We start from the raw sequence: 26,118 nt of genomic DNA on the forward strand, positions 1-26,118 counted from the left end.
GGTAGGCCAAACAAAATGACAATTTTTTTTCCTTTTTGATTTAATACTTTCCTCATTGATTTAATACTTTACTTTTTTCCCAGTTACATGTAAAAAAAATTTTAACACTCATTTTAAAACTTGAGAGTTCCAAATAAGCTCCCCTTCCTTCTCTCTCACCGTTACCCCGTCTTCTCCATTAAGAAGGCAAGCAATTTGAAATAGGTTATATACATGTTTAGTCATGCAACTATGATAGTGTTTAAGATATATTTCTATGATAGTGTTAAAGAAAACATAAACCAAAAAGCCCCTCAAGAAAATATAAAGTTTAAAAAAAAGTGTGCTTCATTCTGTGTTCAGACAGAATGGATAGCATTTTTCTCTGGGAATGGATAGCATTTTTCATTATAAGTCTTGAAGAGTTGCCTTGGATCATTATATATCAAATGGTTTGCCTTCCCAATGGGGCGAGAGAGTAAGAGTGGGAAAGGAGAAAGGGAGATAATTTGGAACTCAAAGTTTTAAAAATAAATGTTTAAAATGTTCTTATGTGTAATTGGGGAAAAATAAAGAACTAAATCAGCGGGCCAAAAAAACCACAAAACAAACAAAAAAAGGAATTGTCATTTTTGTTTGGCCTGCCAAATTTGTAGTTTGAACCTAACCTGTTAAAGTTTTGGAGCTTTCCTATTCTCATGTGAACTATCATTCAGTTTTTTGAAAGTGTACTCCTTAAAATCCTTTTGACTTGAATGGTTATCCATTTTATTTTGAATAGTGGGAATAAGTAGTTTATAACGCATTGTCTTTTTAAAAGTTTTATTGTATTTTCAGTTCTGAATTATTTACTTCTCCTGCCTATTGATGAAGCAAGAAAACCCAAATCCATTACACTTATGTATAGTTAATACAAATTAAATTCCTGCATTAGCCATATTGAAAACAAAAAAATAAAGGAAAAGAAAGAAAGACAGAAGAAAATGTGCTTCAAATTTCAATCTGAATTCATTAGTTATCCATTTTGAAGTAGCATTTTTCATTAGTGTTTTGGAATTCTGGTTGATTAGAATTATTAACTCTTCAATAGTTGTTTATCTTTACAGTATTGCTATTGTATAAATTATTCTCCTTGTTCTGCTCATTTTGCTTTGTATCACTATGTACAAGTCTTCCCTGGTATTACTGAAATCATCCTTTTCATTTCTTAGAGGACACAGTAGTAATTCGTCACATTTATATACATAGCTTGTCATTTGGAGATGATGGACATCCCCTCTGTTTCCAGTTGTTTGTCATTATAAAAAGAGCTCTTATATTGTTGTTTGTATGTGTTCTTTTCTTTTTTCATTGATCCCTTTGGGGATAGTACCTTGAACAAAGGACTGACACAGTTTTATAGCCTTTTGTGTATACTTCCAAATTATTTTCCAGAATGATTGAAAAAGTTCATACCTGCACTAACAGTGTCTTTAATGTAACTTACTTTCCCCATGTACTCTAGAATTTTTCTTCTTCCTTTTTTATTTGTCTTAATCAATTTCTCATGGGTATTAGTTATTTTAACTTATGTTTCTCTATTAGTGATTTAAAGCATTTTTTTCATATGGTTATTCATAACTTGTATTTCTTTCTGAAAACTTTATATCCTTGGATCTGGGGGAATGATGCTCATTCTTGTAAATTTGACTTAATTCCATATATATCTTAGACATGAAACCTTTATCTAAGAAGCTTGCTGCAAAGATTGTCTTATAAAGTGGTAGATGAATGGAAAAGAAAATGGTCTCAGCATATAAGAAGAACATGGGATAATAGAGTCATAACATAAACAGTAAACGTTTCATTGGTAGCTTATGGTTTATCTTTTTGACTCCAAACCTTCCTTCCTCCAATAAAAATAAAAGAAAATAATCCTCAACCTTGCTACTTAAAAAAGAAAAAACTTTCACTTTTGATAATATTTTTTGATTTTCAGAATTTTTATTTTAGTGTTTAATTGGGGTTTTGACATTTGTTGGTTTTCTTATATTTTTAGTTGCTTGTCTAACAAATTGTTCTTTTATTTGATGAAAATGTTTAGAGATATAGTTTCCCCTAATGACTGCTTTTACTTGTTCCCATATATTTTGATATGTTTCCTTATTGTCATTTTCTTTGATGAAGTTATTTGATGATTTTTTCATTTGTTTTTTGACCCACAAATTCCTTATGACTAAGTTACTTACTAAGTTACTAAGTCTCTGATTAATTTTTAATTATTTCTTTAACATTTTCTCCCCCATTGAATATAATTTTTAAAATTTTGGCTTATAATGAATGTTTGGTATTTTCTGCATTTTGAGGTTTTCATGCTTTGATATATGTACAATTTTTATAAATGTGCCTTTCCAATTTGGGAAGTAAATGTACTTCTTTCTTTTACCATTCTATGATTATAGAGATCTGGTATGTTCAACTCTTCTAAAATTCTATTCAGATCCTTTACTTATTTTATTATTATTACTTTTAGAATTGTCTACCTTAGAAATGGGGCATATAGAGATTCAGCACTGTAAGAGTTATACTGTTTATTTCTCTCTCTACCTTATTTAAGCTACCTTATTTAAGCTTTTCCTGTAGTATTATCATTTAGTGCATACATGCTAAGTATTGATATTAACCATCTCATGCCTTTTGGCATAGTTTAGTTTCCTAGTTTAATCTCTTTTAAATAAGACCATTTTTGCATTTGTCTTGAAAGGACAGGTAAATAAATATTTGTATAAATTGATAATGCTGTAAGAATGCTTATTTTCAATATTGTTGTTGAGCAGTCATGGAACACATTTGCCCTGCTCTGGGTAGTTTAATACAAAGCAGTAATGCAATTCAGTGGCTAGTTGGATGGTCAGTTTGGATGATCTTTTTGATTCTAGAAGCTAGAATTTGCAGCAGCTGTACCTGGAAAGTATGTATTTATGTTGTCATCAATTAAAAAAATAATTTCATTTAACAAAAATCTATTTCTCATTCCTACTTCTTCCCTCCCATTATCACAGATATTATTATCAAAACCCCACAAATATTATTGTCATCATTTCTTAGATATTGGTGATGTATGAGTAAAAATAGTCTAAATATATATCTCTCATTTGCTTATTTTGAGCTGTGTGTGTGTGTGTGTGTGTGTGTGTGTGTGTGTGTGTGAAGCGATTCAAGGAAATATTTTTGTTGTGCTGAATAATTGGGTCTTTTGAGTCAACAGGTATTTTCAAATTCCCTTTCATTTTCTTTTTATCCACTTGGTCCTTGCAATTTTTATCAAATAGTGAGTTCTTATTCTAGAAGCTGGAGTTTGAGGATTTATCAAAATTACCATAGGCCTTGATATTGTGTTGTGTGTATCTAATCTAGTCCACTGATCCATCACTCTATTTCTTAGTCAGTGCCATATGGTTTTGATGACTGCTCCTTTATAATATAGTTTTAGGTTTGGTACTGCTAAGCACCATCCTTATTTATTTATTTATTTTTTTCATTAATTCTTTTGATATTCTTGATCTTTTGTACTTCCAGATGAATTTTATTATTATTTTTTCTAGTTCTGTAAAATAATTTGAATTTTCATTTCTCTAATCACTAGTGATTTAGAGCATTATTTTTTGTTTTAAAAAGTGAGGCAACTCTGGCTGCTTAAGCCAAGTTGTGATTCACTTTTATCTGAAACAAAATTTTCTTTCTTTTTTTTTTTATTGTAGAATGTTCTTAGAAGTTGATTAGAATAAGTGTAGAATTGAACTGTCTTCCTTAATATCTTCTAATTTGCCTATATAGACCAGGTCAAAAATAGAACTGTTGGAATGAGTGTGACTCTTAACACTGATGTACACCTTAGAGTGCTAAGTGAGAATTAAGATTACTTAATTAATTTGCTTTCCCCTATTAATGTACCTTTATTTAAAAATATTTTTAAAAATTATTATTAACAATGGATCACTAAGTACATTTAAATCCCACATTATTTTTCAGAAAATATTATTTATTTTAACATTCTTTTAAAACATTTTTTGTTTTAAATCTCTCCCTCATGAGCCTCCCCCATCCACTGAGAAGAAAAGCTATCAATTATACCTTTGAAATCATGCAAAATATATTTCCATATTAGCCAAGTAGCAAGAAAATAAAGAAAATAAAAAATTATATTTCAGTTTGTACTGAGAATTCATCAATTCTTGGGAGGTGGATAGAATTTTTCATTAGGAGTCATTTGGCCTTGGTTTGGATCATTGTATTAAACAAAGCAGCTACGTCTTTCCCTACCTCTCCCTTTCTTATTTTCTTTAACTCTTCTGGAAAATCTTGTGTCCAAATTGCAATTTTCTTAGCGATTTTGCTTGTAGCTGTTTTCACATTGTTTTCTTCTGAGGAGGCATTTTGATTTTCCTAGCCACATAGTAGCTTCTGATGATCCAGTTCTTTTTGTTTGCTCATTTGACTTTATGTTAAGTTAGGCCGGATTCACCTGGGGATGAGGAAGCTTTGTGCCAAGTTTCAGGTTTTTCCAGGCTGCTGTTTTCAGAGCTACTTCTAGGGGTCTGCAGCTTTTTGGTGCTTTCCAGGTGGCATTTTTCTTAGGAGAGGGTGGAATCCTTCTGGCCTGTGCTCTGGTCTTTACCCAGCAAGAGCCTCGGCTCCGCTGAAGCCACTACTGCCACTTTTGTGACTGACCACAAGTTTTCCTCTTCATTCTGGAGTAGGATCCCAAACTGCATCCGGGCAGTGGTGTTGCCTATGCCCAGTGTCAGCTCAGTATCCCTTGTAATTTCTTTCTGACCATTTGGCTCATCCCCTTAACTGCCTCTGAGCTGAGCAGCTGCCTTTAAAGTCCTCTGCTGCTGTTGTCAATATGTGGACTCTAGACTGGTCCCCACACTGATGTCACAGACCTCTTCTATTGATCATCTAAGGTGTCCTGGGCTGGAAAAATGTCTCTCTAAAACTATTTGTTGACTTTGCTGCTCCAGAATTGTATTTGACATGTTAATTTAAAGTTGTTTGGAGGGGAATGTTGGGAGGATTCAGCTGTAATGCTACCTCTACTCTGCTATTTTAGCTCAGAATGCCTTTATTATTTTCTAAAGAATTATGTATAGGGTAGGCTATAATGTTGCCATATTTTAGAATTTAATGGAACATATTTTGAAATAACTTGCAAAATGGAGCTAATTATAGTTGTGTGTATATGGCTTCTGTGACAAATTTTTATACATTCCAAACATTAGTAAAGAATACAGATCATTGTCCAGAACTCTTTAAGTATTGCTATAAACTGTAAAAGTCCTAATAAGATGGAAACAGCGATGAGGCTTTCCATCTATTTCTTGCTTTCCAACTTACATCTAGCAGATAGTTCCATTTAAAAAGAGGTATACACACACTTTTGAACTGAACAAATGTGTGTGGAATAAGGTGTAGCATATTAACATTTTATTTTAGTTAAGATTCCTTTAGTTTCTTTTATGGAGTTTCTGAATAGAAACTTGTATGTAATTCTGAAATGAGTGAGGTAAGAAAGAAATGTTTTTATTCTATTCTGGAATCATTTAATAGATTAAATTTTGTTGTCATTTAAGTTTACAGATGAGGAAACGGAGGCACACAGGATTAAGTGACTTGCTCAGATTTACATAGCTCATAAGTATCTTAGGCCAGGTTTGAACTCAGGAAGAGGAATCTTTATGATTCTAGGCCTGGCATTCTACTCACCTATCTGCCCCAGTAGACTAGATACAATATTATAAATTCATTTAATAGAAGATTCACAAAATAATGAAGTATGTGAAATAAGAAAATTTATTAGGATAAAATTAAAAATTAGTAAAATAATGTTTTTGGTTTTTATAAGTGTCTAAAAATTTGAGATCAAATATTTCACCCGTTTCGTTGTAGAGTTAAGTCTTAGAATTTCAGGGCTATGGAAATGTGAAAATGGTTGTCCTTTAAACATCTTTCAATGATTTTGTGCTTGTAGGTATACCAAACTTGGCTATGCAGGCAACACCGAACCCCAATTCATTATACCATCATGTAAGTAGAAACTTAAATTTTACACTCATGAAGATTTTATTTTCTGAAAATACTTTGAATATACTAGTTTTCAAATGAACTAATTAATTCTGCATTTTCCTTTATATTATTTTGATAGCTAGAAAGTAGTATTTTTTCCTGGCTCTTTATCATCCTGAATTTACCCTTAGGATCCTATAAGTACTCTTTAGAGATAGTTTCCTAATTTTTCTTTACTTCTGTTTCAGTTGTCCTTAATCATGGTTCCTGAGACTTCAGCCTACAAATTAAATTAGGGTTCAATTAGACATAACAATAATTTCAGTTAAAATTATTTAAAACACCTGGAAAATTTGTCTATTCATTCTTGAAATGAACTGGTAACTTTAAATTAAAAAATAATTCTCTTTTCTATAATAAATTTTTGATCCAAATTGTCTAGTTTGCACTGCTTACTGAATTGAAGGAAGTCTTACGCTCTCAGATTAGTGCATTTTCTTTCTCTTTCTCTCAATCTGTCTTTGTCTTCCTCTGTCCTTAGACACACACACACACACACTCACACTCATATTTACATTTAGTCAGTAAATTTAAGAGGACCCATGGAACTTTCTAGCCAGTTAAGTGGCACAGTCACTAGTTACCAAATCTGGAGTTAAGAAGACTTAGACACACTATTTGTGACCTTGGGCAAGTCATTTAATCTTGTAAGTCTTAATTTCCTCATCTATAAAATGAGCTGGAGAAGGAAATGGCAAACCATTCTAGAATCTTTGCCAAGAAAAGTCCAAATGGGTCATAAAGAGCCAAACAGGTTTCAATATTCAATAATCTTCAAACAGGATTGAAATGACTAAATAACAATAGTAACAACAGTGACAACAACAGTGGATAGATCTTTCTGTTTTAGGGATAAAAGGAGCAAGGCTTTGTAATTAGCTTAGTAAAGTGGCAGCACTTAGTAATGTAGTGCCTGGCACATAGGAAGTACTTAATAAATGTTTATTGAATTGAATTGAATTAAAAGAACAAGAATCATTCCTTATGTAGTGGAGAGCATTAGTTATTCTGATAAACTGGTCCAGATTTTATCAAAGTTCTGTTTTTTAAATAATGAATTATTTGGAGATAAATGTTGAAGTAGAAGTACTCAAAATATAAGTAACAAAAAATATATTTTGATTTGCAAGTAAGGCTTGGGATGAAGGATACAACTTGTCTTGACATTCTTTGGTGAGGGAAGGATTATGTTTCTTTTCTTTCTTTGCCTTTTTCCAAAGGTGGGCTTTTGGAGAGTGGTGTGTTAGGTACCTGGGTCTGATAGCATCAAATTATATATATAACCAAATGTTCTTTGGAGCATTATTGATTGCAAAAAGACTGATCTCTACCATGGGAGAACTAGAAATGGCTCAGATTTAGATGTTCACAATGATTAAATGGGAACAAAGAAAATAATGAATAAATTAATGAAAAATACTTATCAAACACTGTGTGTCAAATTCTGTGCTAAGTGCTGGAGGAAAAAATACAAAAGTGAGATAGCCTCTGTCCTCAAGGAGCTCACCTCTTAATAACGGCGATATAGGATGGTACAACTGCAAGACTGTATATATGGTGATAACTGTACATCTTTCAGGTGTTGCCCAGGTAGTTTAGAGCCCAGACTTGTGACAGAGCAGCATGGTGAATGACCTTATCTGGTCATCTGGTGGAATGTGTAGGCAGATGAATAACAAGGCCTTGTTTTCTCAAGGGTGGGGGCACGAGCAGGCTAGATGGCAAAGAATGGTAGTTTAGAGAACATATTGGGAGGGCCAACGGGAAGGCCTAGTGGATTTATAGGAGATATTTGCTCATCTTTCTAAGACATCAATGGATGTTCAGATCATACATGAGCTAATTGAAGTTTTTATCAGAGGACACTCTGTAAGATTTAATTTGGTACTTCTAACAAAATAGTAGGGTCTGGGACCTCTAGCTAACATAAGAGTTACGTTTTGAGGCTTTTACCAGGTTTACTGATATTAATTTTTATGTCTAGGCTACCTGTACTAATGACACACAAGTCAGGTCAATTTCTTACAAACACTTGTGGCCCTGGTGAGCATTGTACAATTGTAGATGATAAGGTGAATGGTCACCATGGTTGTTTAGCTATTGGAAAGGTAATACTTATTGATGAGTATAGACTCTCACACATGGAGGCCCTGAAGATTGTATCTCCTTTGTACATTAAAGGAGAAAATACATTTGACATAAAGATTATGAAAAAAAAGTTGAAGAACAAAATTTTGTTAATGCTTAGCTAAGGGAAAAACATCTCATGTGATAAACCTGAACAGTCTAGTTAGGAAAAAACCATGTTTACACTGGGGCCAAATATAATTCAATGAACTCTCATATCGTATAGAGTTGATATATCCCTTTTGAACATTTAATTCTCTTTATTCTGCTTCCATGCTAACCATATCATCTAATTGGTAGTTTGGTTTCATAGTTATTTGGGTTCTTGGAAAATGTGCCTTGTATAGTACATATTAATGTTTTGGTTACCAGAAAGACATATCCTTATTGTAAATGAACAAATTCACATTTCAGTTTATAAATCAATTCTTGTAAGGTTCAGTATCATTGTTAATTACCTGGTGACTAGTATCTATTTTAAGCTGATAAAATTGAATTTCTGAATTTCTGCAGATCAGAAGATGAGAGATCCATGACCATAGCAAATCCTCCAGGCTGCAGTTCCCTTGTGAAGCCTAACTTAAAAGAGCTTGATATGATAGCCTCACATTGTTTTATTTTGTTAACTTCTTTTTAATTTTTTAAATTTAAATTTATTTAAAAAAATTTCTGAATTTAAAAAACAAATAAAATGAGAATTTATATTTGGAAATAAAGGATAGAACAAAAAAAGAAGATTGTACCAGAAACTGCAAATCTCTATTTTGTACAGTTTGTTTTTTCATTTTAAATATATAATAAATTCAGCATATAACTTTTGAAGTTGTCCTGCTTGTCTTTGATTATTTCTGCCCTTTTGTTCTCTTCTGTGTATTTAAACATGTTTGGTGATGTTCTTTTTATTTATTTTTTTATTTTTGACTACCCTATTCTGACCCATCCATTGAAAAATTGAAAAAAAAATCCAACATTATTATTTTTTAATTAAATAACTTGTATTTTTCTTTCTCTCCTTTCCCCCTCCATTTGAAAAGGAAAAAAGAAAATCAAAACCCCTTGTAACAAATAAATATAGTCGGGGAAGCTAAGTGGTGCAGTGGATAGAGCACCAACCCTGAAGACAGGAGGACCTGAATTCAAATGTGACCTCAGACATTTACACTTCCTAGCTGTGTGACCTTGGACAAATAACGTTAACCCCAATTGCCTCAACAAAAACAGAAAACAAAAAACCTAACAACAATAACAACAAATAAACATAGGTAAAAAAAAAAATTATCCCTACATTGGTTATGTCCTAAGATAAAGGGTACTCTGAAAGCCAGTGCAGGTTTATGCTTATTGAAGTTTTTATCTTGAGTCTGTCACTCATTGACCCTTTGGAATTATGACTACTCATTAAATTAATCAGAGTTCTTAATCAAAGTTGCTTGTCTTTGTAGTGTTGTTGTTATTGTTTAATTGCTCTCCTGATTATCCATCAGTTCCTATAAGCTTTCACAGGTATGTTTGAAACTATCCCTTACCATCATTTATTACAGCACTCTAAGATTTCATTATAGTCATTTGCCATTCTCTAGTTAATCCCCTTCTCCTTAGGTTTTAGCTCTTTTCCATAACAAGATGTGGTTATGAATATTTTTGTACATATGTATCCTTTTTCCTTTTTGGTTTTGGTCACTTTAGGGTTTAGGCCTATTAGTGATATATCTGGATCACTGTTTAGTAATTTGGGGTTTGTAGTTCCAGTTGTTTTCTGTAATAATTGGATCAATTCCAACTCTACCAACATTTTATTGATGTGCTTGTTTTCTTTGAACTGTTGTCATTTTTGGAAAATTACAATTTATCTTTTGGAGAAATTAGTCTTAGCATTTCTGGAGATAGAAGCAAGTGTCCTAATGAATAAATATATTGGCTTTGTAGGTGAAACTTTATTTTTATTGTCATAAGAAATCTGTGATGCAGAACCATTTTATGAACTCTTGAAAATTTTAATTGAGTTCTGTGTATTTTAAGAGAATTTGCTATTTCTGAGCTCTTGTTCTTTTTAGCTTCTTATTTATGGGATTTAGAAACAGAAGTTAGAAGAACATTTTCCAAATTTTTTTTTTTTTTTTTTTTTTTTTTTTTTTTACCTCTGTGTTGTTTCGATTTTTGTGACACTGCTCTCTGCTAGTTTTCCTTTCCCCCCCGATTATTCCATTTGTTCTCTTTCTGATTCTTTTGTGTCATGCCAACTATTTTTTCAAGCTGTCTTGGGTTCTTGCTCAGCTGTATTATCTTATTCAGTGATCTTATCAACTCCAGTGGGTTCAACTAACATTTCTATGCATGTGATTTCTAGATCTTTATATCTAGTAAATAGTTTCTCTTGTGAATTATAGTTTTATATATATATATATATATGTATATTTATATAAAACACACAATGTTAAAAGTTATGTTATATATATATATGTATATATAACTGTCAAAAGCTGTATTTTGTACATCTTAAACTGGATGTCCCATAAGAATCTCAAACTTTCTATGTCCAAAAGAGAACATATTAATTTTTAAAATTTAAATTAAATACATTAAAGCAGAAAACATTTAATTTAATTTTATCTTTTATAAATGCATGCTTTGTATATATTTTATAATTTTAAATTCATAATACAGTGGTGCATATGTAATTTACAAATATTTGTTATTGGAACTGTATGTTGAAAAATTTGTTTTAAATTAGAATGAAGATAAGTCTCCAAAAATATTTGAAAATAATTGCTCTACAAAATACTAAAAGAGAAATTTAATTTGAGCTTATGTTCTAGTTGGTTAGTGTCTGTCACAAATTCTTTGTCACTGAATGTAATGACCAGTTTATATCTATCTTTTGATTTTTATTCAGTAGACCACTTTAGCCAATAATTTGCCTGTAATTTTGAGTATTCCCTTTTCTTCATTCATAACTCTTGTTTTCTGTATGCTCTGACCAATTTTTGACTTAAATCTTACTTTTCAGTCCAGCTTTCTAGACTAATTTCTGGCACTAACTTCTTTCACCTTTCTCATTAGTATACCCTTTTGTCATTTCTTGTTCTGTTGACTCTTTGTGACCCCATTTAGGGTTTTCTTGGCAAAGAGGCTAGAATGCTTTGCTACTTTCCTTCTCTAGCTCATATCATATACAGATGAGTAAATTGAGGCAAACGGGTAAGTGACTTGCCCAAGATCACATAGCTAGTAAGTATCTGAGGCTGGGTCTAAATTCATGAGGATGAGTCCTCCTGACTCTAGGCCTGGCACTCTATTCAGAGCATCACTTTACTGCCTTAATTTAGGCACTACACCCACTGTCCAACTCATATATCCTTACTTGTTGCTTCCCCAGTCTTTCAGATCTAAATCTCAAAGAATATAGAAATAGTAGTATATTGAGAGGCTGTAGTGAAGGGGGCATTAGGCTGGGGAATTTTTGTTGTTCTTCATCTTTCCTATTCTTTAAGGAAGAATATTTTCCTATTCCTATCTCACTTTAAGATACTTTTTTCCCCCTTTTGGTCAGGAAGTCTTTAGTTTCCCCTAATTTTTCCCCTTTAAGTGGATAGTTAACCTTGATGAAGTGGAAAATTTAAGATAACCTAGCAATTTTTTCATGCCCTTGAAATTTGTTTTTTAGAAAAATGTTTTGTAAAGTTATTTCAAAGTATGATCCAATTATCATTTCATTTGTCTTAGTAATAGCTAACAGTGAATAAGTTTGATACTATGTGTCAGGCAGTTCCAAAGTTTACATTAAAAACTTTCCACTAGATGGATGATTCTACAGGGGTGAATAGATTTTCGATGTACTTTGTGCTAGCAGAGAACGCAAATAGAAATATGACTTAATAATTCTCTTTGTGATAATATCTTTAGTGTTCAGCCAATACTATCTTTGATCTAGATCTTTAAATCTGAATAGTGGACATTTATGAAAAACAAGCAAACAAATCCCAAATCCACAACCACAAATCAAATCTCCCAGGAATATGGCAAAGCAAAATTGACTTGATTGTTAAATGTAGTGATTAATTAAAATTAAATATTATTGGAATACTTTCCAGTCAGAGTACTTTGATTTTTACAAAATCATTTGACATCTTGTGTTTGGGGCTAGTTAAATGAATTCTCATATAGTGGCTTAATTTAAAATGCTAATTATCTACATAGTATGCTACATTGTGACAAAAACTTTATCGCAATCCTTACTATCCTCAACCAACCCAATTGGAGAGGGAATATTTGGAACAGGACATGTGGGCAAATAAAGTATGATTCAGTGTAAAATGTAGAGAACAAATGTGTTCTTGAACAATTTTGGAAGCTTTTTTCATCTGGGAGTTCTGGGGATAAGTATGGATCATGAGGATTCTCAAACTGAGCCTCAAAAGGAGTGTATTGAAGCACGTAGAGTAGAAAAGAATGTCCATATATGGACCATGTGGAGGTAGAGAAGTGTGAGATAAAATCAAGGCAAGGGTGATACTATTTGAAATATTTAGTGTATGAAGGAACATAGTGTAAAATAAGGCAATGAAACTAGGTGGAGTCAAGGCAGTACCTATTAATAATACTTACTATGTTCAACACACTGTTCTATGCATTAAGTATACAAAAATTGCAAACAAAAATGATAATTCCTCCCCTCATGGAGCTTTCATTCAAGTGGGGAAAGATAAGGTATAAAAAGGACACTGACATGGATTTGGAATATGGAATGGGGTAAAATTCATAGTCAAGAGCTAAGTTTGGAGAGGAATGAAGAGTGAAAATGGTTGACCTAGGCGCTTCTTTATGATAGAGCAGAAAATGCTTCAGAGGACCAGGGATTTTGCTAGTTGAGAGGGCTGCTGGGACATTGTAGAGAACAAAATCTGAAGAGTCAGGAATAATATCTGAAATAGTGGGAAGGAGTATGAAAAGGAGATTGGCAGGTTTTAAATGCTAGATTTTTATTCAAATCAGTTTGTTTTACACCAGAGATGTTTTACAAAGACATGAAGCTTAGTGTCTATACATTGCCATATATATGCATGGGATTATTAGCTTATTTAAAATAATGTCATGAAACTATAAATAACAATGCATTTATATAGTACAGTACTTTACATTGTTGTTTATCTTGGATCATTGGTGGCTTAAAACTCTCTTGCCAGTGTTGTGCTATTATTTCTTTTTTAATGGGAAATTTCTACATGTACATAGGCTTAGGTCAAGTCAAGCAAATTTATTAAGTACTGCATACTATGTGCCAATCACTGTGCTTTAAAAGGCTGGGAATACAAATATAATCAGGAAGAAAGACTGTCCCGTTCTCAAGAAGTTTTCACTCTAAAGGGGGAAGATAATACATAAAAAGGAAATGAAAAGAGGTTGGGTGGTAAATATGAAGTTACTTGGTATAACACCTTGTGAAGAAAATCTGGGAGGCTGGAGTATGGTCTAGAGAGAAAAGAAGACATGGCTAGTCTGGGCCTTTTCTTTAAAATGGAGGTTTTTTTGGAAATCACACTAAAAACCTATATTAATTTGGATTTGCTCAGAATCATACTTAATTGACGGTGATTTTCAAGCATTTTTTTCTCTTTATTTATCCTTTACACACTCTGACTTATCTTGTATTTTTATTTTCTAGCTTGCTTGATGCATTATAACCCAGGAACTTTTACTTGTCATAAGGAAGTTTTCAGAATAATAATGGGAGATTCAACTGTGTGTCTTCTGTCGACATTAATAGCAGCTGACTGGATTAGTCCTTTTGAATTATACTAAAAATAACAGATGATTTTCATGAGCCTCTTTGTAGCATGTTTTCTGAGTGATTTTTCTTTTGGAGGAGGGGTTGGTTGTAAGGGGAAAGAAAAAGAATGATGATTGAAATGTAATGTGTTGAAATTACACATTGCATTTAAGAATTATATTGTATTACTTTGTTCATTTAAGTGACTAATGTTCATGCTAGACATTTTTGTGCTTTTGTTTTAAGGTATTGCTATCAGAGAGTCAGCAAAAGTAGTTGACCAGGCCCAAAGGCGAGTACTGAGGGGAGTTGATGACCTTGACTTTTTCATAGGAGATGAAGCCATAGATAAACCTACATATGCTACAAAGGTAAAATTGAAACAAAAGCTTACTTATTTCAAGTGTGGAGTTGATTCCTGATTACATTAATGGAAGGGAACCAGAGAATGATTGATGCCAAATGGTAGGTAATTTTGGGGGGATCTTGGGGGAAATTTGAAATGTTTATTGTAATTATTTTTAAAAATATGTATATCTCACCTAGGAAATAACACTAACAATAAGATCATGAAGCATGTTATTCCATTTATGTGGTTAGTTCAAAACTGACCATTTCAACAATAAACATAAATAAAAAGAAAAATTTTTTATTTGAAAAAACACACTAGATATAATTTAAGTTTTAAACAAGATGGATCTATCTGTGAACTTCTAGGATTTCTAGTCGATATTTATATTTTTTATTTATCATAGGCTTGCTTATAGCCTTAGAGGGGAAGGGACCGTGTAGAGATCATCTAATCTGATATTCTTTTTTATAGATGAGGAAACAGATTTAGGCAGATTAAGTGATTTTTATAAGATCTCTTTCACTTTCTGGTCTAGACAAACTGATTTGAATACAAATCCTGTTTCCAAATCCAGGGCTTTCCCCACATCACATAATATCTCTGTATGGTAGAATGATAGTAGCATCTTCTAGAAGGCTTATTTGCCGACATAGTAATAATACATACTTCCTTTATATGTGTAGAAATAATTTTTCATTTTTTTACTTTGAAGAAATATCATGTATATTTACTCCTACCTTAGTTAAATCACCAACAGCCTCTCGAAAAATGTTTTGTTCTTTTCAAAGTTATCCTCTCTAAACTATTAGTTACCCTACTAAAGTTTTGCTTCTGGCCTGGGAGGATTCTTGGCAGAATTGAAGTGGTTAGTATTTTGTGTAGTCATACTCTTTGACCTGAAGTTTGATCAACTTGCTTGTTGAATTGGGTAATAATTGCAAGGTGAGAGTAGCAGAGGTTTGAAAAGGAGTGATTACGAGTGATTGACTCTTATTCCTAGGCATTATATTACCTAAATCTCCAGATATCTTTTTAGTAACTATTTAGTAACTTTTGCCAAAACATTTTAGTGACAAGTAACTTTTCTAGTGTAGAATTTCTATGTGATATCTAAATATTTTCCTGATTTCATTTTTTTGTCTTTAAAAAATGAGCAAATCTGGATTCTCTTTAATGTTATTTTTTAAATCTGTGACATATGAGACTTTATATAAACTTTACTTTATCAAATTCCTTTTGATTGGGTCTTTAGGAATCATACATTTTTGAATAGCATTCAAAATAGACTATTTTAAATTCTGTTTTATGACAGTGCTACAGTAGAGAACTAGAATATTTTAATCAATATCTATTCATTATCATTTTATATATTTGAGGGTATTTTTAAATTCCCTATTCTCTGGGACCATTAATCCTGATTTCTTTTGCATTTTTCACAGGTTTTATTTCTTTGTGTTTTATCTTGAAGTTTACTATATCTCTCTCAGATTGTGGGTCCTAGAAAAGACTAAAATGCATGACAAGTATTTAGTTTAGTGGGTTACCTTTCTACTTATTTTATATATATATATATATATATATATATATATATATATTGTATTATTTGTTTATATGTTATCTCTCCTATTAGGAAATAACTTCCTTGAGGTCAGGGACTGTTTTTGTTTTTTTCATTTCTTTGTTTTCTTAGTAGTTAGTGCATGGCCAGTGCTTAAATGTTTGTTGATTAATGATATGTGTTCTATTCTTTATATAGTCTGGTTTCATTCTTCGTTTTTAAAAACAATTTCAGTAATATTAAGAAACAGAAATAAACTTGTATTTTAGTCAGGTATGTTATATCACTTTTTTTTTTTTTAACCATATGTGTATATGTGTTTTAGGGCATATGATTAGTGATTAATGAATTTATAATGGTAACCTTATTACAACCATTTTATTATATTGTGTACGTATACATCTCTAGTTGTAAGACAGCTAGGTGACAGAATGGATGGAATGCTGGTCTTGGAATCAGGAAGACCTGAATTCACATGTAAACTCAGATTAGTTGGGTGACCCTGCGCAAGTTACTTAACCTCTGTTTCCTTAGTTTTTCAGTTTACAATGAAGAAACTGAGGCTTAGTAAAGTCAAGTGAGGATAATAATAGGGGTAGTTGTGAGGGGTAGTTGTGAGGATCAAAAGAAATAATAATTGTAAAGTACTTAACATAGTATGTGGTACATAAAAATGGCTATGTAACTACTAGTTATTATTACTTTATTTTAAAATTATCTTTTTCATGTCATGCTTTGGAATACTTATTAATCATTCCCCCAACTTGTGTTTTTTATTTGTTTGCTTTGCTTTATCCTAAATTAATTATCTTGCATTTCTCTGTTAAACATCAATGCATTTGTTCTCTTATTATTGATGTTTGTCAGAGAAAATTTCAATTCTGATCTTATCTCAAAGGTTTTGAGCCACTTCATTTAGTTTTTCAATGATCTCCATCACAATATTAGTAGTATGGGAACCTAAGACCATTCTCCTCTGGAACATTCCTTAATCTATATTTTACCTGCCTTTACCAACTGATAGTAAACTATGGAAATTTTTCTGAGTTAGACTTTCCAACCACATGTATACTCATTTAATGTTAAGCCACCATGTTTTCTTGGTTTGTTAACAGTAAAAGTTATTAGAAATGAATTTAAAATGCTATTTAACATAAAGGGCAGCTAGGTATTACAACAGATAGAATTCTGAGTCTGGAATCAGGAAGACTTATCTTTGGGAGTTCAAATCTGTCCTGAGACACTTGCTGTGTGACCATGTCAAATCATTTAATATTGTTTGCCTCAGTTTCTTCATCTGTGAAATGGACTGGAAAAGGAATAATTAGAAGTTTAAAAAAAAACTTGGAGAGACTTGAGAAATCTTCTAGTTAATTCAGTTTGACAAGCATTTATTAAGTGCTTACTTTATACCAAGAATTATATTTTGGAGAATCAAAAACAGGCAAATATTCCCTGATCTCACATAAATTACAGTCTCTTAGGAAGAAAACTGATATATATATATATATATATATATATATATATATATTTAAGATATGTAAATAGTAATCTTGCCGTCAGAGGAGGGAAGTAGTCAGAAAAGACCTTGTATGAAGAAATGACACAACCTGAGTCTTGAAGAGAGCAGGACATTTCCAGACAGCATTTTAGACATGTACAAAGGCAAGGAGGTTCAAGAGAGAATTTCTTATTCAGGAAACAACAAATAGGCTAGTTTAATAGGAATATAGAGTGTGTGAAGGGAAATAATATGAAAAAACTGGAAAAATAGGTTGGAACTATATTATGAAGGACCTTAAATGACTAATGGAAAAAATTTATATTTATCCTAGAAGTGAGAGCTGATGAAGGTTGGGTTAAAGCTATGTGAGTAATAATAAGTTCATAGAATTTATGAAGAACAGGATTTGACAGTGGATTGGATGGTGGTGGAAAGGAAGGGAGAATGAAGTGGTTACTCTGAGGTTCTAAGCCTGGGTCGTTGGATGAATGGTTGTTACCCTCATCAGAAATAGGGAAGTTAGATAAAAGTGTCATTGTTTTGGAGGAAAATGAATTGTATTCTTTCAGGTATCTTTTTAATATGTTATTTCAATCTTATGTCCATATGCTTCTATGATTCTTATCTGGTTCATTTAATTAATAAACATTTGAGTGCCATCATTACATTACTTCTGCTAGGTGTTATGGGGATATTTAAACTCACTTTCTCTTACTTTTGAATTGGCTTCATAGATTTAAATATTTGCTGAATATGAAGAAATGAAAGATTTTCTTTAATAATTTAAAAGAGAGTAGGGTTGCTTTTGCCTTAGGAATATGCTAGTCCCTGTTGTCACTGCATTATATAATAATACTTAGTGCTGTGAAGATGAAGAAGAACATAAAGGTAGATAGAATAAATCTGGTTATAAAGATAAATTGTTTTTGGTGACTTTTACATATTCTCATATATAAATTTAATTTTCACAAAATAGACATTTGGCTCTTTCATAAACAACTTTTTATACTATTAATTATTGTTAGGCAATTGTTCAATAATATGAACTAAAATTTTGCATATTTTTGCTTTATCTTCCATCAGTGGCCTATAAGACATGGTATAATTGAAGATTGGGATCTCATGGAAAGATTCATGGAACAAGTAATTTTTAAATACCTTCGAGCTGAACCTGAAGATCATTATTTTTTAATGGTGAGTATTTTGAATTAAGGGAAATGAAATAATTTTTATGAATGCTAAACTGTACAAGTTTTAAGACGACATGAAATTTTAAAAAGCTAGCATGCTTTGGAGAAATTTTGAGGATATATTAAACTCCTCTTAAGGGCATCCAAATGGTGATGACAGGAATTTTTTCTGTTTTTACAGTAAAGGAAACTGAGGCATGATGTCATTTCCCCCCCCCCCATTTTCTTAAACCTTAAAAAAGTGATATCTTTGTTTTTAAATTATCCTAATTTCTAAAAACACTCTTTCCCTACTCAGAAAATTATCCCTTTTAAATAAAAAAAATTTAAACCCATCCCTTGTAATAAAATTTTTCCATGTTATCACAAGGAGTCATTTATTTATTTAGAAATGTGCTTATTTTAAAGCACTTTTTGTCAAGTTTTATATCCCCTGAAGCCCTTCTTACCTAATAGAAATTTATGCTTTTTGTAATTTTTACATTTTCCTCAAACCAATCAAATTTTCTGTATTATTAATGTATTTTTTAATATATTATTCCTCATAATATATGGGAAAGCTCCTTGGTATCCCTGTTTACTTGTCTTCACTGCTTAGTTGGAGTTTTTCTCAATTTATACTTTCCCACTATATTTCCCACAGAAAAATGCAAATGAGAGATTTTATTGAGTAACAATTAAAATCTTGTGTTAAAATTTATTTACAATAATACTTCTAGTTATTTCAACAATTAGAATCAAATACATTATTATGTATTTGAAAATAGTTGTTTAAAATATCTTTCATTCAGAATATATACTGAGTTTGTTCCTGACTCCTTTTGCTTAAACAAAATAAAAAAAATTACAGAGAAAGAGAGGATTTTAATTTGATAATAGAAGTTCTAACAATCATATGCAAAATTATTTATTGACATGAAATATCTTTTTGAGGATAAAATTAGCTTCATGATGAAAAAATGTTTATGTTATAGAGTGTAAGTTCATGTAACAGGATCCAAATGTTTAAAATGAGACATGATCTTAAAACCAGAAATTTGGAGCTAGAATGAATTTATAATCCATCTGTGTTCATTTCTTAATTTCTCTATATGAGAAGACTCACACTTAGAGAGGGCAAGTTATCTGCTCTCTCTAGGCATTTAAGTTGGAGCTAGAATTTGAATCCTAGGACTTCTGACTCAAAGTCTAGCTCTATCCATAATTTATTATTGTAGTTTTTCCATGTAGATATATTGTCAGAAATTTCAAATTTGAGTTTTTAATTTTTATTTTCTAATGTCAGAACTTATGGCATTTTTATTTTATCATTAAATGTTTATAGTGATATTGCTATAACTAATAAATCTTTATGTTCATTATCACTTTCGCTGATTTTTCTTTAAGGATAATCTGATTTTCAACATCTTTTTACAATACAAAGATCTTTAAGCCAAGTATTTAGTGTGATTTTTGGGCCTAAATCTATCTTTCATTCTCTCATACCTATGATGTTTTAAGAGAGAAAAAGGTAGCAGAAAGTTTGCTTTTAAAATACTTTTTGTTCATAGAAATAAAAAATCAAAGAGTTGGAAAGGACCTCAGTCCTACCAGTATCTGAACCTAAAATGCATATTTGAGAAGGGGTTATCCAGGTTTTGTTGAACATTTTCTATGAGGTAGACCTCTTCATTTATTAGCTATCAGAAATACTCTGTTTGGAAGCTTGTCCCTAGGCTGATTCAAAAGGTATCTCTCTGCAGCTTCTATTTGTTGCAATTAGTTTTCCCTTTGGTGCCAACCAGGATTAAGTTTAAGAGTCTTTCTATTTGACAGACCTTCAGAAAACAAAACAAAACAAAACAATTGGATATTTCTTAAATCTTTTCTGGGCTAACAATTTCAAGTTCTGGCAGTTGGTCCTCATATGACATGAGGTGAGACCTTTGAACCTTCTAGTCACTTTCTTCTACATGCTCTTTAGCCTATTATTCTTTCTTAAAATATGGGATTTAGAATATTAGGGTGCTGTGTGGAGCATTCATCCTTGTTTCTGGACACTATCCTATATCAAACTATTGACTCTTTTAGAAACTTTGATCCACTAATATATAGATATATCTATCTATCTATATCTATATCTATATCTATATGCTGCTTTTAAATACCCTTCACTTTCCTATAGCAGGGAAATGGTTCTTTTGAACCCAAGAGTAAGACTGAATCTGTTCAGGTTTGACAATTTCTTCTTGACATCTTCTACTGTTTGTAATGAAGCTGGAAGCCCCATAAAACCACTAAGTTTCAAAGTTGTCACACCTGTAAAACCTGGGCTATTACAATAAAACTTACTCTTGAAGTCTTAGGCTGTTTTATGCAATTTCCCCTCTCTACTTCATAAATCCCTTGCTTTTTTTCCTTTTTATTTTTCCTTTTGTTCATATCACTTCTCTTTTGTTCCTTGTATAAGTGCTGAACAGCAGAAGCAAGAATAGGAAAAAAGCAGTCAGTATAATCATTGCTATTTAAGTTTGTTGGAGAACCATAAGAAGGGACAGAATAAAATTTGAAGTTATTTGTGGATTCTAGTTATTGTTGTTGTTCCTTGTTTCTCATTATCATTCTTACAAATATGTCTCACTTTTTGTAAGAAGGTAAGGGAAGATCTTGACCTGAGATTTCATAAGTATAGGAGAGCACCCTAATGAGAAAATTTGCCCTATCTATATAGGTTAATAGCTGTTGACCAATTTAGGGATTTAAAAAGGTCCTTGAGGGCATAGGGCAATTACTTGTCCAAAGCTATATAGCTTATAAATGTCAGAGGCAATACTGGAACTCTGAGGTAAATATTCCTTACATTATGCTACCTCTAAAAGATTTGATTACTGTTAAAAATTTTTGAATATAATATTAAATAAATTACTTTATGGTTGCCTTTATGAACATTATGATTTTCCCTTACTGAATTTCTTTTTGTTAATCATTTCATTCATTTCAGTCTATAAATATCTCTTTAATATGAGTAAGCCAGCATTTCTGGAACCAAGAGTTATGAACAGCATGGAGGAGAGGGAAAAAACATGTGACAGTAGAAGAGGCTAGAGCTACAAGTTTTAAGCAGGTGTTTTTTGTGAAAACAAACTATAAAATATAATAACCTGGCCATGTACTCACAAGATTTGGCTATCTGCTGTGCCCCTTATTTTTGGGTATGGTCTGAAGCTTTTTTATGATCTGGGCCTTAAGACCCAGAAATTTTTATTTAAGGAATCTAAGCTTGGAGAATGAAAATTTAATTCTAGCTAATTCCTTCCAACTTAGACTTGTTATTTATCATAATATAGTTGAGCTATATAGTTGCTTACTGAACTTAGAGGCCCCAGCTAAAGTAGAAATTTGTTAGCTTTTGGCTGGTAGGAAAGTTTTCTTGCCCAATATCTATGTTTTTTCAAATCTTCATGTTTGCTTTATCTTTCCTAAGAAGAATTAAACCTCTATAGTTTAAAGAAATTATTATAGAATTTGTTTTTTGTTATTAGCTTTGGTTTTTCTAATTTTTATATTTGTATTTAAGATGAGAGGCTTCTGTTGATGAAGTCTGTCTCTACTTAAATTAATTTAAAGTTTTTTTATTTGAAACTTATTTTCACCACATATTATGATAAATAGTATAATAATTGTAGTCAGAATCTATTTCATATGTGTATACAAATACATGAAAAAATATGTATATACACACACATATATATATGTATGTTCATTATGTGAAATTAATTTTAAAAGTTAAACAATATTTGGCTAAGAACTTTTAGGCTTTCACTATGTATTAGCTTTTTAAAATATAGCTTTAATAATCTTTATAACTTAAAAGGTTTACCACTTCTCCTATGACCAGGAAATAACTTAATTCTATTTATAGGGAGCAGACCTTACTTCCTAGGGATATTCTATAGGATATCAAGTTGGTTTCTGTATAGAAATCCCTGGAGTAGTCAAACAGGAGGTTAACTCATAGTTAAATTACTTAAACCATTCATTTATACTGAGAGAGTGTTAGTCACTTTAAAGTTACTATTCTAGTTCTAAAATTTTATTATTTTAATTGTATGAGATTTGGAAGAAAGAGAATATGTCTATTAAAGTGATTCTTTTACAGACAGAACCTCCACTGAACACACCAGAAAATAGAGAGTACCTTGCAGAAATCATGTTTGAATCATTTAATGTGCCAGGACTATACATTGCAGTTCAGGTAAAAAAAAGTGTTCTTTGTTGTCTTAAATCTTTTTAGCTGTGTAACAGACTGATAAAATATGGGGAATTTCAAAGTGTCATTATTAGAAGATTTATTTTTTTGTTTATCTTCAGGGTAGAAGAAAAGTGTAAAAGTGTGATTGAACTTTCTTTGTAAACATGTCCTATAAATTATACTTTCTGGAACATTTCACTATGCTGATGTACCTTTTGATGGCATATTATCTTTCTTTGTCCAACTTTGTCTTGGTGAATGCAGGGAAGTATAGTATTTAGTTATATTCACCAAGACAAAGGTGCTCCTTATTTTTTCTCCTATCATAATCAATGCAACTACAAATGCTGTAAAATGCTGATAGATTTTTTTTTCTATGTTGGTTTACATTGTATAGTTTTTATTTTTTTCTTTTGTTATTTCCTGGAGATCCTAAGACTGAGAAAACTCATGTTTATTTTATGGGGGGAATCTTTTAGTCCATTTTCCTAACTTGTATTTATTTTTGATTTTATTTTAGATATGCTGATTAAAATTTAGAGTATTAGATTAAATTACGCTTGATGTTCTCTCATTCTGTAGGAAAGCAAGAGAAAAAGATTTTTCTCTCTGTTGCATCTCTGATATTTTGGTATATAAATTTCATCTTGTAAAGAATGTGGTGAAGAATGTTGTACAAATTGTAGAATTCTTAATATTGTGTTTATTGAAAGTTGGGTCCATGATAAATAATATCATGCAGTTGATCAGGATGTTATTGACTAAATTTGAACTAAGATTTTGAGGAATAGAGTGATAAAGAAAGGAAAGAGACTTTGATAGCACTGCTATCACAGGAGAAACTACTTCTGACTAATCTTGGGGAAAACTAGGTTAAGCATGCTTTTTCTCTTCTTCATAATCCATTAATTTTTCTTTCATTATTTTAGGCAGTGTTAGCTTTAGCAGCATCGTGGACATCTCGGCAAGTTGGTGAGCGCACTTTGACAGGAATAGTCATTGACAGTGGGGATGGAGTAACTCATGTCATCCCAGTGGTAAGCACATTGTTCTAATGTGTTCTAATATTGATAAATAGGCTCTTTGATTGGGATAGGAGGAGAAATTGGGGGGGAAAACGTCACTAAATTTTCCTTAAAATGAAAGATATTTTTTCAGATGTATTTTATTTGTTTATAGTAGCACTCTAAAAAAATTCACAACCACTAAAGAAAGAACATTTTCACATACACAACAGAACACCAAAAGAAGATAATATATGAAATTTTGAATCTCCATTTAATACCACTTGCATATTTAAAAATTATATTGAATTCCACATTACTTAAAACCTGACCTGCTTATCTGTGTATTTCTTTATATTTCTGTTTCTGTTTTTCCCCAAATAAAACCCCCAAAACCTCCAAATCCTTATAACTCATAAAAATAGTTAAGCGAAATGAATCTATAAAATGGCTATGTCCAAAAAATGTATGTTTCTTTTCCTATATCTTCAGTCTATCATAGTTCTGTCAGAAGAATAATATCCTTCATTGAGGATCTTCTAGAGACTTTGGGTGATTTTTGCATTGAACAAAGTTCTTAAAATCTTCCTTTTTTTTCATTTAAGATGTTTTGTGTTTATTGTTCTCTTAGTTAATTTTTTACCTTTTTTACTTAGTAAATAATATTCAGAGTTCTCCAAAATGATCTCTTTTGTGATTTTATGCTGGTTAATAATTATACTCATTTATGGAATTTATTCATTCTTTCCATAATTGATTGATAAATACTTCTTTAAATGCCAAGTTTTTTTTTTTTTTTTTTTTTTTTTTTACTTTTTTCTCCTTCCTTTAATCCTAAAATACTCAAAAGGGAGGCAGCATGGTGTAGTAGATTCAGGAAAACTCAAAAGTAGATGGCCTATCACTCCCATTAGCTTTGTAATCTTGGGCAAGTCACAACCTTTCACTGATTCTAGTCAGTTGTTTTAAGACTAAATTTTCTAAGAATTTTTCATCTTCTTTGAAAGAATTTCCATACTTGAAATTTTCTTAAACAGTGAAATTAAAATGTGAATATTACCAGATCCTATCTTCTCCGGCCCACCTATTTATTGCCCTATCATCCCTGTGCTCTCCTTATGCACAAAGAAAAAAAAGAATAAAAAAAGTAGTAAGAATCATATAAAACTCTAGTTTGTGGTAAAGAAAGGATGATACTTTGTCATCTTGACAGTTTTATGATGATAAATGTCTCTCATGGTGATTTAGGATATTTAGGCCCCAAATCTTGGACTCCTAGTGTTTTCACTAATGAAAACCATTGTTTCTTATGTGATTCAAGAAACCTTTGAATATAGGTTTGGGGGCAAAAGTAGGTTTTGGTCATTTTATAATTGTTTTTCTTTTTTGTCTATTCAAAAAAGTGGAAAGATTTAATTGGTTGCTTTATATAATAATGTATTTTTTTCAATATATCCAAATATTTTAAGATACAGAGAGTAATCATAAAAGAAAATTAAAATTTTTCCTAGCTATGTCACTGTACGTAAAATTACCAGTGGTTTTGATAGTTATTTTTTCCTTAAATAATAGAACAGAGATCCATAAAGTTTGTTTAAAGTCTCTAGGTTCTCTGATTAGTCCACAGTGAATATTATAAAGCTTAAAGATAAAAGCATAAATTTCGCTTTGATTTTTGCCATTTATTCCTTTAAGGAAATAGTCATGGAATGTGAAAATTTTTAAATACATCAAAAAGCTCCTCAATCCTTTTTATAGACCTTTACTAACTACATGGCTGTGACCAAACATAGATTTGTGTTTGTGTATGTGTGCCAGTTCAAGGTTTGGGCTGTTTCTCTGATTTCTTGATCTGTGATTCCTACAAAATATTATTGAAGCCAAAGGAGGGGCAGGTGATAGGGGACATTCAGAGAGTGTTACTCTCTGTTCCTTGGTTTCCTTATAAGCAATAAAAAATTACACTTCCCCCTTCCCCCCAGGAATCTTGAAGGAATTATCTAGGAATTGTCAAGGAATTGTTTAATGTGTTATATCATATTTTTCTCCTAGGCTCTAAAATCTAAAAAAATTATACTGATTAATTTTTTTCTGTTTGTTTTGTTCTGTGGTCATTCTGGTATTTTAATATTTACATAAATATATATTAATATTGATAATTATCAAGAATATATTTGTTAATATGTTAGTGTATAGACATCCAACTAACAATTTTGATATTAGAAAGTTGCGAACATTTTGGATCCTTTAACAATTTTTTGTAATCATTTACATTTAGTATTTACCTAATGGTGTCAA

At 31.3% G+C, this 26,118-nt stretch overlaps 1 protein-coding gene across 3 annotated transcripts in view; it reads left to right on the forward strand.

Annotated features, from left to right (window-relative positions):
- Positions 1 to 26,118, forward strand: part of ACTR3B (actin related protein 3B) — an 87,560-nt gene that overhangs the window by 14,954 nt on the left and 46,488 nt on the right. For 2 of the 3 annotated variants that reach the window (XM_031939495.1, XM_031939496.1), the window contains exons 2-6: positions 5,993 to 6,048; positions 14,228 to 14,352; positions 18,479 to 18,589; positions 22,724 to 22,819; positions 23,746 to 23,853. In XM_031939495.1, the coding sequence (XP_031795355.1) occupies positions 5,993 to 6,048; positions 14,228 to 14,352; positions 18,479 to 18,589; positions 22,724 to 22,819; positions 23,746 to 23,853 (496 nt within the window). Of the gene's footprint in view, positions 1 to 5,992; positions 6,049 to 14,227; positions 14,353 to 14,426; positions 14,447 to 18,478; positions 18,590 to 22,723; positions 22,820 to 23,745; positions 23,854 to 26,118 lie in introns of those variants that run through there. The other variant, XM_031939497.1, reaches the window with a different exon arrangement.

The sequence above is a fragment of the Sarcophilus harrisii genome, chromosome 5 (assembly GCF_902635505.1).
Source record: "Sarcophilus harrisii chromosome 5, mSarHar1.11, whole genome shotgun sequence".
NCBI lineage: Eukaryota > Metazoa > Chordata > Mammalia > Dasyuromorphia > Dasyuridae > Sarcophilus > Sarcophilus harrisii.